Genomic DNA, 13,202 nt, shown 5'->3' with positions numbered 1-13,202 from the left:
GCGCTCTGTACAGGTATGTCAGGCAATACTACTTTGGTTATTACATGTTATGATCGATTTGTTTATCTGAATATATATTGGTCTGAAGTGTGTAAGTATAAAACCTCAGGCACTTCCCTAATTTGCATGCAGTGATTTGCATGTGGATTTTGACTGCTCTCTTGTTTTTCTCATTACAAATCAGTTATTAAAATCAACAAAGACCGTGTTAAAAGTACTGTGGGTGTCTTTTTTATTTTAACTGTGCTATTTGCTACAGTGAGGAGATTGCATTATGCTGACTGTATGATGGAGTCACACCACTGCTCAACACAGCTTTCCAGGTCTCTAACACATCCCCTGCTCACAGTTCAAAAAATTAGTGTTGTTCATAAAGTGTAAGCATTGTCTTTTGGATTGCTGTACTGAGGGACGGTAGCTCTAGCCAACTAGATAAAGATGATAGTAAAAAAAAAAAAAAAAAAATCTTTACATGATTTTAAACATTTACTAATCTATCCAAAAAAGGCATTTTATTGTGTAAAATAATGTGTTGTATTTTGTAATAAAAAAAATGTATAAACTATATTTATAAATGTATGTTACATTTTTGTGTGCTTTCATAGAAAAAAAGAAAAATTAGATGTATAAATTTGTTTTATAATGTTTTTAGCAATAAAAAAATGGTTTGCTTATATAACTTTTTAAACTTTTGCAGGTGTGTGTGGTTTGATTGTCCCTCAGGAAGATATGCCCTTCTGTGACACAGGCATTTGCCCAGATATCATTATGAATCCTCACGGATTTCCATCACGTATGACGGTAGGTAACTTATTTTGTTACTGTTGGGATTATTTAGTTTATGTAGCACGCACAGGTCTTTAGGTCACTGCTAATTTTTTAGTAAAACTGTGATTTTATTTTAAGCATATGCAGTTTTTGAGTTCAGCAGGTCCTCTTGTGATCCTGTTCACATTTGCAGATCTCGGACGCAGAAGCTTTCTTCGTGTGATTGAGCGCATAATTAAAGATGTTCTTTGTTAGAGTTCAAAATGCAGCATTCCCCAATAGTGATGGTCTTTATGAGCCCTTACAGCTATCTTTGGGTCACTAGTACTGCTCACTGCCATCAGCTGTCAAATCAGCAGACTGGTGGCTTGAAGAGGAACTAAACTCAAACGTGTCTAAAACAAAGGAAAAAAAAATACATTAACCTTCAATCCTGCATCGCAGTCGATTGGTCCAGAGGTGTCTTCCATCAGGTCCCGTGTCGTCCCGGTATCCGTCTCCAAACCGGCGTGCCAGAGGGCGTCATTTTCTCTTGTTCTTCCTACATCACCCGACCCAGGAAGGAGATTGGGTGACGTAGGTTGCCTATGCGCAAGATCGGTAAATTTTTCTCTTTTCACGAAAAGGCTCCTTTTGCGCGGGCATGCACAAAAGGAGAACCCAAGAGCCTCCTGGAAAGGCTTTGCGTTCCCATTCATTGTTGATCGCCTAGGCGATCGAGAATTAGGGGGCGGTGCTGCTTTTTTTTTTTTTTTTTGCGCTTTGTGTTGCGCTTAAAAAAAAAAAAGTGTTTTTACCTTACATGAAAGGGTTGTCTACCCTTTTATGTAAAGTGAAATTTCTGAGTTCAGGTACGCTTTAAGAACTAGTGCTATAGTGTAAGTAACAGAGTTGCTGGCAAGCTGCCAGCCACCAGGAGCCACACAGAATCGCTGGATCCCGAAGCAGGTCTGAACCTGCCTTTAGGATTCCAATAATTTGAAATGAGGAAAAAAAGCTGCAAACTTTTTTTAATACCTTTTTAGTATAGCAATCTTCTAGGCTGCTCAGATGTGGTAGAGCCCTCCTGTTCATTCTCTGGCAGTAGTTGAACCTTGCCACTAGCACAGAAGAACGGTAGGTCGGGAATGTGCTGATGTGTGACCCTTCAGGTGGTATTAATACAAATTATGGAGATTTCATATCATATATAATATGCAATTTAAATATAATCTGAGGTACCTACCCTTTCCTAAAAACAGGAAAATTACATTGACTGAAGAATAAACAGAGGGACAAATTCATCCCTCACTGCCAACATTCAAAACAGAAATCAACAGAAATGCCAATAAAATTATTGTAAATAAATAATATTATTGTAAATTATTGTTTTATTTTTTAAACATTAAATGAGTTCAAGAGTTCAGTCTGTTTTATTTTTTTATGCATTTTAAAAAGCTTTTTTTTAAAGCATTGTGCAAAAGTTTTACTTTTAACAGCTTGTCTTTTGTCTCTGGTTTGACAGATCAGAACTGTCAATTTGTCACCTGAGCATAAACCGAAATCCTTTTTTAATGGTATTTTCAGGTCAAACACCTCTGTATATACATACCCGTCTGTTTTTTCTTCCTTCAACCACACCTAGACTAGCACATGTCAAATAATTTTAAAGTTTGCAGGATTTTGAAAATTTCAAAGATGTTTTCTTAGGTTTTGAAGAAATGCCTAACTGTACTTTCTTTGTTTTTGCCTACCTGAGTTTTTTACACCATCGGAGACCCTTGAAATTGATCTACAGCATTTTGTTATTATGCTGCTGGAATCCTGTTTTCTGAAGTGAAAGTAATAAACTTCCAGCTGGTTTTAATGCTGGCTTTAGAGACATTGGGACCAGTGAACGATTTAAATTCCCTGTAAGATAGTTTTCTTCTAATCCACAGCAATTCCATTTGTCACGGTGAAGATTGCTAGTGGTCTCCTGACTCTCCGACAGCTATTTATTATTAGGTGATTGTGAGGACAAAATATTGCACTTGTTACAGCTTGGCTTTGACACTGACTTCTGATGCTGTATATTGTTTGACCCCATGGCATAAAAGGGCAAGGCTAGACCTTTAAACTCTTAAACTCTTTTTCGCTGCAATCCTTTTAAAGTGAAATGAGGGGAATAGACGTACATATTGGTAAATTATTCTTATTGCTTTATTCTTGTGGCTGTGGACAAATGTCGGACATTTTAGCTACCATATATAACTTCCTCTCATTTGGTATGATCTTCAAAGAAAACTAAATATACACATGAAGTATTAAGTATATTCTCTGCTTACCTCTATATAGGTTGGGAAGCTTATTGAACTTCTAGCCGGGAAAGCAGGGGTGCTGGATGGCAGGTTTCATTATGGAACTGCCTTTGGAGGCAGCAAAGTGAAAGACGTCTGTGAGGACCTAATACGATATGGCTACAACTACTTGGGAAAAGATTACGTCACCTCTGGAATCACTGGGTAAGACAAAGTAGAGATGAAGGTATTTGTGTGGTAGAATTCTATTACTTATGGAATTGCATATCCTTTTCATATTTGTAATGTAAAAATGAAAAAAGAGTGCCAATACCTGCTCTGATGTGTGGAGAATCTTCCCTGTTTCATTTGAAGAGAGATTTTTTTTAAGTGCACTCTGCAAGTAGTGAAAAAAAAGCTATAGGTTTGATGGTATTGGAGACCTTTTTTCCCCCCATCTCTGTACTTGATACATTGATTGAAAGAAATGTTTATGTGGTCATATTTTTTTTTATAGCAACTTTGTTATAAAAGGGCTCCTGTTCTTATCCTCCTGCAAACCTGTGGTTTGAGAGGATTTCCATCATCCTCATCAAAAAAACACAATATTGTTGAATGACCAGATCCTACTTTCTCTGGTGCTGTCCATTGCATTAATACTTTGTTTTTGGAGTGTCATAGTGGTTAAGAACAAGGAGACATCCAGTGCTGAAGATTGGTGGCTATAGTTTACAAGAATGGTAATTAGTCACTTGCTACTGAACCAGTATGTTTTATGAATAGTCTTTTGCAGGGTGCATATTTTTCCTTTTTTTTTTATTTTGGGTGACCTGCTTACTTCTAAGCCTTTTTTTCATTAAGCTGAGCCAATGCTAAACAGGTTAATGAGGTCATGCTGTGATTTCAAAATTAACAAGTTTGTTGTTTTATTTATAGGCTGGTTACATGTATTTCCTTTGGATGCTATACCATTTCCTAAACTTTGTATTGTAGCATTGTATATAGTGTAGCAGGATGAAATACCGGTATATGATGCCAAATTTACAGGGTACTTGGCATAATTTATCTCTAATTCTCCTGGAAAGGGGATTAAAGGTTCTGGATAAGGCCATGTGTAAATATGTTGCTGCTCTTCATTTGGGATCCAGGCCAGAGTGTCATGGAAGGAATGGTTGGGCTAGGCACTCCATGCTTTTTCCAGGCCAGAAATTGGAATTGCTCTGCTGCACCTGGCCATTGATAAAAATGCATCTGCCTTTGAGTCAGGGGGAAGTGGCAGCCTTAGGCCAGGTATGGCTCAGGCAGAAAGGGTGTGTGAAGCCTGTAAACTGGGAGAAGGACTGCCACAGATTAGGTCTGGTAGACCAGCGTCTCTAGAGAAAGTTTCAGAGAGCCCAGAGGTTAAACTTTGTGTTTTCTTGCATGTCATGTTGTAATGACACTGATCCACTGCAAGAGAAAACCCAGTTGTTTAATTTGGGTGCTGGCATGTGCAAGGGCTGTGCAAATTCACCCAAGTCTTCTTAGATTGAAGACAGCTAAGTTTATGTACTGGGCCTATCGGGTACATTAGTTATGCCTACTGCCTGGATGGAGCAGTTTGTTTTCTTTTCAAAAATAACAGGTTCCCTTAAAACATGCTTCCAGAAAGTGTCTGACTTTACTCCATTATTTCTTGCAGGGAACCCCTGGAAGCTTATATTTACTTTGGTCCTGTGTATTACCAGAAACTAAAGCACATGGTGCTGGATAAGATGCATGCCCGAGCCAGAGGACCCAGAGCTGTCCTTACCAGGTAAAGTTTGTTCTCCAGACATATACAAGTAGAAGCATGTCATCAGGATCACATAAGTGTGTTTCAATTACCTGCCAGTTTTCCCTGTGGCTTGTCTGCTTTTCTTATGTCTCATTTTTTTAAGAGGTCTCCAAAAATCAAATTAAATTCAGGGTGGTGTTGGTGTTCCCAATAGAGCTTGCAATCTAAGGGCTGTTGGAATGGAAATGGTGGCAAATTAGTAATTAGTGTTTTACAGTTTTACATTCTAACCTAGTTGAATTTATTTCAGGTGAACTTGCTCTTTAAAATAAATCATGTGAACTAGTTGTGCTTTAAATAAAGCTGTGTTTCATAAATATCCTAGTTTGTAATAAAATCGTATTAAAAAAAAAAATAACTTTTTTTTTTTTTTTTTGGCTGTTACTGTTGATTTGTATACCTTGTTTTTAGGCCAGGGAACAAACAGCCAACAACTCCATTTCAGCTAGCCAAGCAGCCAACATTTCCAGCTGCAGTATTCTGCTTTATTACAGGATTTCTTTGAAAAACCCATCCCCAGCAAAACTTGGTATTGATTTTTGATAAAGTATGGGAGTGTTATTGTTTTTAATTGCTGTACCCAACAGGGGTACAAGGACACATTTGTAGCAGAGCCAGGAAGGGTTAGAATATCTCATACTTCTATCATCTGTGCCTTCCCGCCCCGATGACAACTGTTGTACTTATTTCTTTTATGAGACAGGAAGTGAATGGTGTCAGACTGAAACATGTTTTATTTTCTTCCCTTTTTTGGCTTTAGGATTTAGAGGCAATTAATAAATAATCTTACATTCCTGTTGCATATTGTCAGTTTTTTGGGAATACATACTGCACTAACAGAGCATATCTTTGCCATTCTGTGATATGCTTAAAATGTAGATTTCCCCCCTCATCCTGCCTCCCCACCCTATAATCAATATACAAAAAACTGTCAGTGAGTGACACTTCAGACTGTGGTTGTTTGTAGAAGGCCGGGCAGGATAATGTGTGCTCCCTTCCTACATCCTCGTAGTGCAACGTCTGTAACATCTGCAGCAGACAAGGCCGATGGGGAGGCAGTGCTGTCAGGAAAAGCTGTCACCATATCCTGCTTGTCTTCAGCTTCTTTAATGTGCTCAGCCTTTGTTGTGAGCAGTTACAATAGAGATTTTCCAAGTCAAATACCTCGGCTGCTATTTAACTTCTTTTAGGATCAGATCACCCTCTGTGATATGTAAAACTTCTAAACACATAATCTACAACCTGGAATTACATGCAACTATTAACTGTGTTCATATTATCCTATAATATCTTTAACAATAGGTAAAACAATGTTGGATTGAGAAGTCTGTGATTCAGATAACAGAAACTACAGGAAGAAAAAATGCCATAGTACATTTTAGCTTTTTTGATATCTAAATGGATTGATTCGCTTTATTGTCCTTACTGATTTGGGAATCCTGTAATATTGTGTGGGGTAAAAGTGGTTCAGTCTAATCTTTTCTGGTTAGATACACTGTCACCTTGCTGATTCAAAGTGACCGCACTTCCTGAACCAGATTTATTGGAGTCATCCACTAGGGTAAATTCAACACAAGAGATTACTCAAAGTACACCTTTCTCTTGGAGATACTTTTGGATCCACAATGCCTTACTATCTGGAATCTTGCAGGGCGGCGGTGTGCAATACGATCATATCCTAATAAAAATATCTGCACAGATTGCAAATTTAGATTATGTTCCCATTTCTTTCTGCACCTGCACAACTTGTTTTAATTCTTCTGGAAAATACACCTACCTTTATTCTATCAGTAAACCAAGAATACTTTATCATGTGGCTTGACAAAGAATTGTAGATGTTTTTACTACTCCAGAAAACCAAATTGCTTCCTGGCAACCAGGGATGTAATTTTAGCTAACATATAGTAACCAGTATTCCCTGGAATAAGAGATCCACTTTGCATTCAATTTTTTCTTGAATACATTCTAGTTTTATAATGCATAACATCTTATTGTTTTGTTTATCCAGGCAGCCCACTGAAGGACGTTCTCGTGATGGTGGTTTGCGTCTCGGTGAAATGGAACGAGATTGTTTGATTGGTTATGGAGCCAGCATGCTGTTGCTAGAGAGGCTGATGATTTCTAGTGATGCCTTTGAGGTGGATGTTTGTGGACAGTGTGGACTTCTGGGCTATTCTGGCTGGTAAGCAATCTAAAAAGATTTATTTGGTATTTAAAGCAAGTTGTCTTCACAAAAGAATTAAATACTGCTACCTGTACAAGAAGACCCTTGATACTTGGCCTGTTATCTGTGATAGCTATTTTCTCTGTCACAGAGATACTGCTGCTAAAGAAACTCCCACATCCATTATTTTTCAGATACCTGTTCCCTCACAGTGCTCTGGGGTTCTATCCATCAGTCTATAAACCACTGCAGGACACATTAATGGTGTGGGAGCCAGCAGACTAACCGAGTGCAGTGAGGACCAGGCAACTGACCCTTTCTGCATGTAGTAAGCATGAGGTTATTTAGCAGTGTTATCTTTGATACAGTCTTGAAAGTTCCTTTGTGACAGCATAGTTACTTTAAACCTGTCAGCATTTCAAACAGTTGTTGACTCTCCCAAAGTGAGCTCCAAAAAACATGTCACTCAGCTACGTATATTTGTTGGTGTAACCTGGGGTAGGTAGGTAGGTATGGAAAATCTGCTTGTATTTGATTTTTCTAGAACAGGCCATTCTCACTGTGTGTCTCTTTCCAGGTGCCATTACTGCAAGTCCTCCTGTCATGTCTCCTCCCTGAGGATCCCATACGCCTGCAAGTTACTATTCCAAGAACTGCAGTCAATGAATATCATACCAAGACTAAAACTGTCAAGATACAATGAATAGGAAAGTATTGGGTATTTAAAGAAAAGTGAGCCTTTGAGTTGACCTGTCACTTGGTACACAAATACTGCCATTTTATAAAAAGAATAGAGTACATTTTACATTGTGCCTCAAGACATAAAACTAAATTGTCATTCCACAGCTATTATAACAATATCCCTGTAGTTTAAAACGTTTTTGCTCTTGTAGTCACTGCAGAAAACTTTACAACATACAGCAGTGTTAAACCCAGAAATGTCTTTATGCCGGGTGGGAAAAAGCTGTACGTGGGTGGCAGCTTCTGTATTGTGACCCAACTCTTTAGTACCACCCCGAAACAGACCAGGTGGTGCCCCCGGCTAAAAGGGGCTGGGGAGAACACTATACAGATTTTACATTTTTCTAATATCCCCTAAGGTCCTATTTGTATTCCACTGCTTTGTGGTGCATTACTGTGCTTTAAATTAAAGCAGCCTATTCATCTTTAGTGGGCTGCCAATGCACCACAATGGGTTTTAAGAGATATTGTATCAGGTGCATAGAGGTGCCATTCAGAATGAATTGCATTGCACTTAGTAGCTTGCAATAAAGTTCTCTTTTTACCTGTGACACATTGGTGTGAATGGGCCTTTAATGTCTAAATTGGTTAACAGAAGCCAAAGAAACAATGATTTGTTAGGTGCGACCTTTGTACCATGCAGCCATGAGACTTGCAACCTCTAACAAAGTTATTCCTGTCCCTCATGTCAGGGAGATCTTTGATTAGTAACACTGTACAGCTTTCTTTGTATTTAGTAATCTGAATCTAACCAAAGCTACCAATCATATTCCAGCCTTCATTCTTCATTTATTTTGGTACAAGTTTAAACCTGAATAATGGTATGGAATAGTTCTGGGTAAACTTAGGCAAATAATGCCTATCTTGGCAACATTAATCATAACACATTTTTTTAAAATGGCTGCAAAGTGACAGGTAAATATAGAAGAAGAAACGCAATGTGGCAGATACTCAGTTTTCTCCGTACTTAAGTGCGGTCTGTGAAAATGGCAGCTTAAAAAAGTGTTCATTTCTGTTCCTCACTTGTACAAGAGAGTGCATTGTTGAGCTTTTGTATAATATCTGTAACATAAGATGATGTTTAGATGACACTGAAAGATGTTTGATATGAACTTTTTTTCTTTTTTTTTTTTTTTTTTGTTATGTATATTACAGTATATTATGTACAGTCTGCCAACTTCTAATAAACAATATATGTGATGTTTTTTTTTTCTGAATTTTTGCTTTCTATGGGTTGCTTAGTCCCAAGCTATATATTATGAATCTGAAGTGTCTGCTCCGCCCCATGCTAAGCTATTGGTATCAAATCCACATCATACTCCCTGTATATTGGAGAGCTTTAGGTCTGACTCGGTTGGAGATGTCTTGGACCTTTGAAAAAAGACCACTGCGGAGGTTTAACACACCCACATTTACGTTAAATATTATATGAAATATAGAGAATATGGAGATTAGGTTTACATCTACTACTAAATGGGAATGGTAAATAAAAAATTTGCAGGCTTGTATAGTGTGCTTTAAACTGTTTACAGAAGCCCACACTTAGCTTATCGTCCACATTTGAATTCTGTAATGTATGTCCCACCAATTTCTCTGACACTACAGAATGGTGTGCTATTAGAAGGACGGCCATCAGCTCCTCGCCTTCCTTTGGTCAGTATTATAGAAGTCCTATAGAAGTTTAGTGGGGGTTCTCGAAAAATGGCCACAACCGATATAGAGTTAGCCATGGATCCCAGATGATCTGCTCATATAAAGAAATGATAAGCCAGTATCCTTTGCTCAATCAGAAATATGACTTTATTTAAAAACGTATAAATTTGATATGCAAGAAACTGTACTTTAAGAAAGTTCAAGTGGCAACAGGACAGAGACCAAATATGTGCAAAGTACAGTAAAGAAAAAATCCGAACCAAGCCGACCGATACATTTTTTTAAAAATTTTAATTGGCAAGCAGTTATAGGCTATAAAGTCTAATTTGCTGATACTTTAGGAAGTATCCAGCAGGTGGCAGCTGAGAAGACATGGATTCAATCTTTGAAAGTAGTAAGGTGCAGTAAAGCCTAGAACAGAAGGGGTATGTACATGTCTCCATTATGTCAGAAATCCAAAATAGTGATTTTTTCCTCTTTTAAGGATAGAAGATGGAGCAATGCAAGTCCTCATTAATCTCCGTGGTCAACTGTACATTTAGCTTGTTTGGAGTGGATACGTTCTAATATTATCATGCTATTCATTCTAACCTACAATATAGATGATTGAGGTGTGTTGGTCATAATGAATGCAGTGCAAGGGGAACAATAAAAAATCATAATGAAATTTAAATTTATGTGTTTATTTATGTATTTAAAGTGGCATAGACTTTAAAGACATAATTCTTTATACAGTTTGGTTTGGACACCCATTAACAAAAAATAATTCAGCAAAACCTGATCTAGGTTCTTACCTTCCCACCCCCTAATTAAAACTGGAAATAATTTTTTTTTCTAGAATTGTCATTTATTCTGCATATTTTGCTTGTGTTATACTGATGTTGTCATTCAGTGTTTGTGCTTCTCTATGCAATGCAAACAGATCATGGTCTAATGGGAGGAACTGGCAAGGTGCTGTACATCGCTTGCTGAAAATACTTCTCTAGAGCGCATAGTCTTACTGCAAGCGGTGGGCTGTCTCTTGGGTGTTACACAACTATCAAACTGCTTTGATAGGTGGGTAGGAGTGGGGGTTCCTAGGCAGACTGATTTGGCATGCAGACCACCTTAGGTAACACCCAAATGTGTATTGATGATTGGAAATTAAGGGAGGGCAAGGAACAATAGGAAAGGGCTGAATGATATTGGAAGCCCATCCAGCCAGGAAATAAGGCTGGTTCTATCTGACTTGCTGTGGCTTCTACTGCACATTATCAGAAACTCAATGAAATCAGAGTATGGAATTTCAGTACAAAAGATAAGTCTAAACAAGACTAAAGGGAAAGCTGGGATTCGGATATAAGTTCTAATAGCCAATCCTGTATGGTCTTCGTACCATCAAAATCTGGTCGTCTTTAATTTTTAGTGGTTGCGATTAGACAGAATCCTTCCAGGTGTTCAGTTACATTTGTATTTGGTGACAGATGGAATAAGGTGACTAGAACAACACTTTTTAGAAAGGATTTACCATAAAATCCTCCTGCCTTACCTCAGGCATACAGATCTGGGAATATAATTGGTAAAAGATGTGACCGTATAATACACCTCTACTGCCTTGATCAGCTGCTAATCCCTATAACATGCTGAATTATCAGACTGACTCATGTGGAGTACACTTCTTCTGTTATATGTAACCCCTTGAAGACCTCAAGTATGTTACAGCCTAAAGAGACCCTGTCAAAGGAAAAAATAATATTCTGCATGCTTACCTGCAGTTTTATCACTTCTATAAGTAATTTGTTTTTATTGCAATTGCAAATAATTTGGAAAGTCAAGCACTCCTTGCTTGCACTCCTAGGAGTTTCTAATTACTCTCCATGCTGTCCTACCTCATTCACATCTCCCTTACCTCCCAACATTTTTATTTTGTGTATATATGAATGTATATATGTCACTTATGAGTCTGCTAGAGCTACAGACATCACATGCAAGATGCCCAGGGCTTTTGGATGTCGACACAAGAGAGGCTTTTGCAGGTAAAATCATACATAAAATACAATAAATGCAGTATGCCAAAGACAATATGGCATTTCTCAGAGTGGGTTATCTAGCAGTGGTAAAGATGGATTATGAATATGCATCAGCCCAACTACTTGCCTAAAAAGAAAACCTTCACTAATATTAAAGTCGTCCTTCTTAGATCCGCCTTTTCTTTGAGGTTAGAATATTCCTTGGAATCACTGTACTAATTAAAGATATTTATTGTGGAGGTTTAACTAGGCACCTGTCAAAGTGTAAATAAGTGAGCAAGCATGAAAGAATGCTCCATATATCCTCTTTATTAGTTAAGGGAAAATGAACAAAGACTATTTTATTACCATGTTAAAGAAGCAGTCAGAGGTCATAAGGAATGTACCAGGCTTACCTTTTATTTCAGGGAATTTTAGCTGAATCACATTGTAATCCTGCTGATCACCTAATATAAAGAAATATTCAGCTCCTATATATTACTGATGTCACTGTCTATTGGTGGAGTGCACTGTAATTAACTTTGTTAAAGAGTCACTCCGCATAGGGCCAAAGAATGGCTACCAGCCTTGTGTTAATGAGACCAGTAAGCAGGAAATAGTACTGCCAATAGGTCTTGTTAAGATTAAACAAAAGTTGTCTTTTCTTAGGAGGCCAAAAGAAGCAGATATGATATGAATTTCATGCTAAGGATATTTTGCATGTTGGGGTTGGAGGCCCTTTTTACACTTGAAAAATGCATATTTAACTGCACCAGGGCCATAGCAAACAGCTACTATGCCTGCAAACCGCACTGTAGGGCAACTTTTTGTGCACATTGCCCTTGTATTTGCAGTGGCAGAGGAGTTCTTCCTCCTGGAGTGTGACTTCTGGGAAACCATTCTGCAACCAGAGCTTAGCCATGAACAAACGCTTGCACAAAGTGGTTCCCATACAGTTGATTGGAAGCTACTGGGAACAGGGTTAAGCCTGCAGTATAATCCCGCACTTTGCTACAAGTCTGAAAGTGATCTTATTGGTGCTTGATGACTTTTTTTTACATATAGTTGTACAGAAAATACCTCTGCTCTATACACTGTCCTTGTGCATCCCTCTACATTGTCCTCTCTGATTTTTAAGCAAAATATGTGACATCGGAGCCATGTTATATTCTTTTCCATTACTCTGTTATGGCTTTTCCCAGGCCTGATGTGAAATCAGTAATACGATTCTGTAACTCTGAAGTCTTACATGCTTGCAGGATTTCTCTGAACTTGTCTGACTGTCTCAGTGGGAGTCTCAGAGTAAATCTTTGCAGCTCCCTGAATAGATGGCTGGTAAAGAAGGCCAAAGCATTTCTCCCTGACTAGCAATGACTTGCTGCAATATTGTGACAGCTGAAGCTGACCTGTAACCCCTGGCTTTTACAGTGCTTCTGCTACAAGATCAGAGCTCCTTGGATCATTGTGTTCTATTGTGCCTGGATTTGGACATCTTTGGTTTGGATGTATACACAAGAAAGACTTTCACAGGTAAATATACACACATCTCCTACGGTAGATTGTTAGCTCTTCTGTGCAGGGTCCTATTCTCCTCCTGTGTCATTATGTGTATCTGTCTATCATTTGCAACCTTTTTAATGTATAGCGCTGTGTAATATGTTGGCGCAATTAATATTATTAGTATTATTATTATTATTATTAATACCAATACCAATAATGGTAACCCACATAACATACAGTATGTTAAATGATAATGGTATAAGGATACCTTTGTTACAACAAATAGTCTGTCAACAAAGTATCTTTAAAGTTGA

At 38.0% G+C, this 13,202-nt stretch overlaps 1 protein-coding gene across 1 annotated transcript in view; it reads left to right on the top strand.

Moving 5' to 3' along the window:
- The window catches only part of POLR3B (RNA polymerase III subunit B), a 59,841-nt gene extending 50,890 nt beyond the window's left edge, over positions 1-8,951 (top strand). Inside the window, exons 24-28 of the mRNA XM_072400410.1 lie at positions 698-801; positions 3,085-3,251; positions 4,708-4,821; positions 6,851-7,024; positions 7,584-8,951. Of these exons, the coding sequence (XP_072256511.1) occupies positions 698-801; positions 3,085-3,251; positions 4,708-4,821; positions 6,851-7,024; positions 7,584-7,713 (689 nt within the window). The 3' untranslated portion in view covers positions 7,714-8,951. The remainder of the gene's footprint in view (positions 1-697; positions 802-3,084; positions 3,252-4,707; positions 4,822-6,850; positions 7,025-7,583) is intronic.
- Positions 8,952-13,202: the final 4,251 nt, after the last annotated feature.

The sequence above is a fragment of the Pyxicephalus adspersus genome, chromosome 2, assembly GCF_032062135.1.
Source record: "Pyxicephalus adspersus chromosome 2, UCB_Pads_2.0, whole genome shotgun sequence".
Lineage (NCBI taxonomy): Eukaryota > Metazoa > Chordata > Amphibia > Anura > Pyxicephalidae > Pyxicephalus > Pyxicephalus adspersus.
Note: the sequence above shows the minus strand (reverse complement) of the source record. Positions and strands in the feature narration are given on the sequence as shown.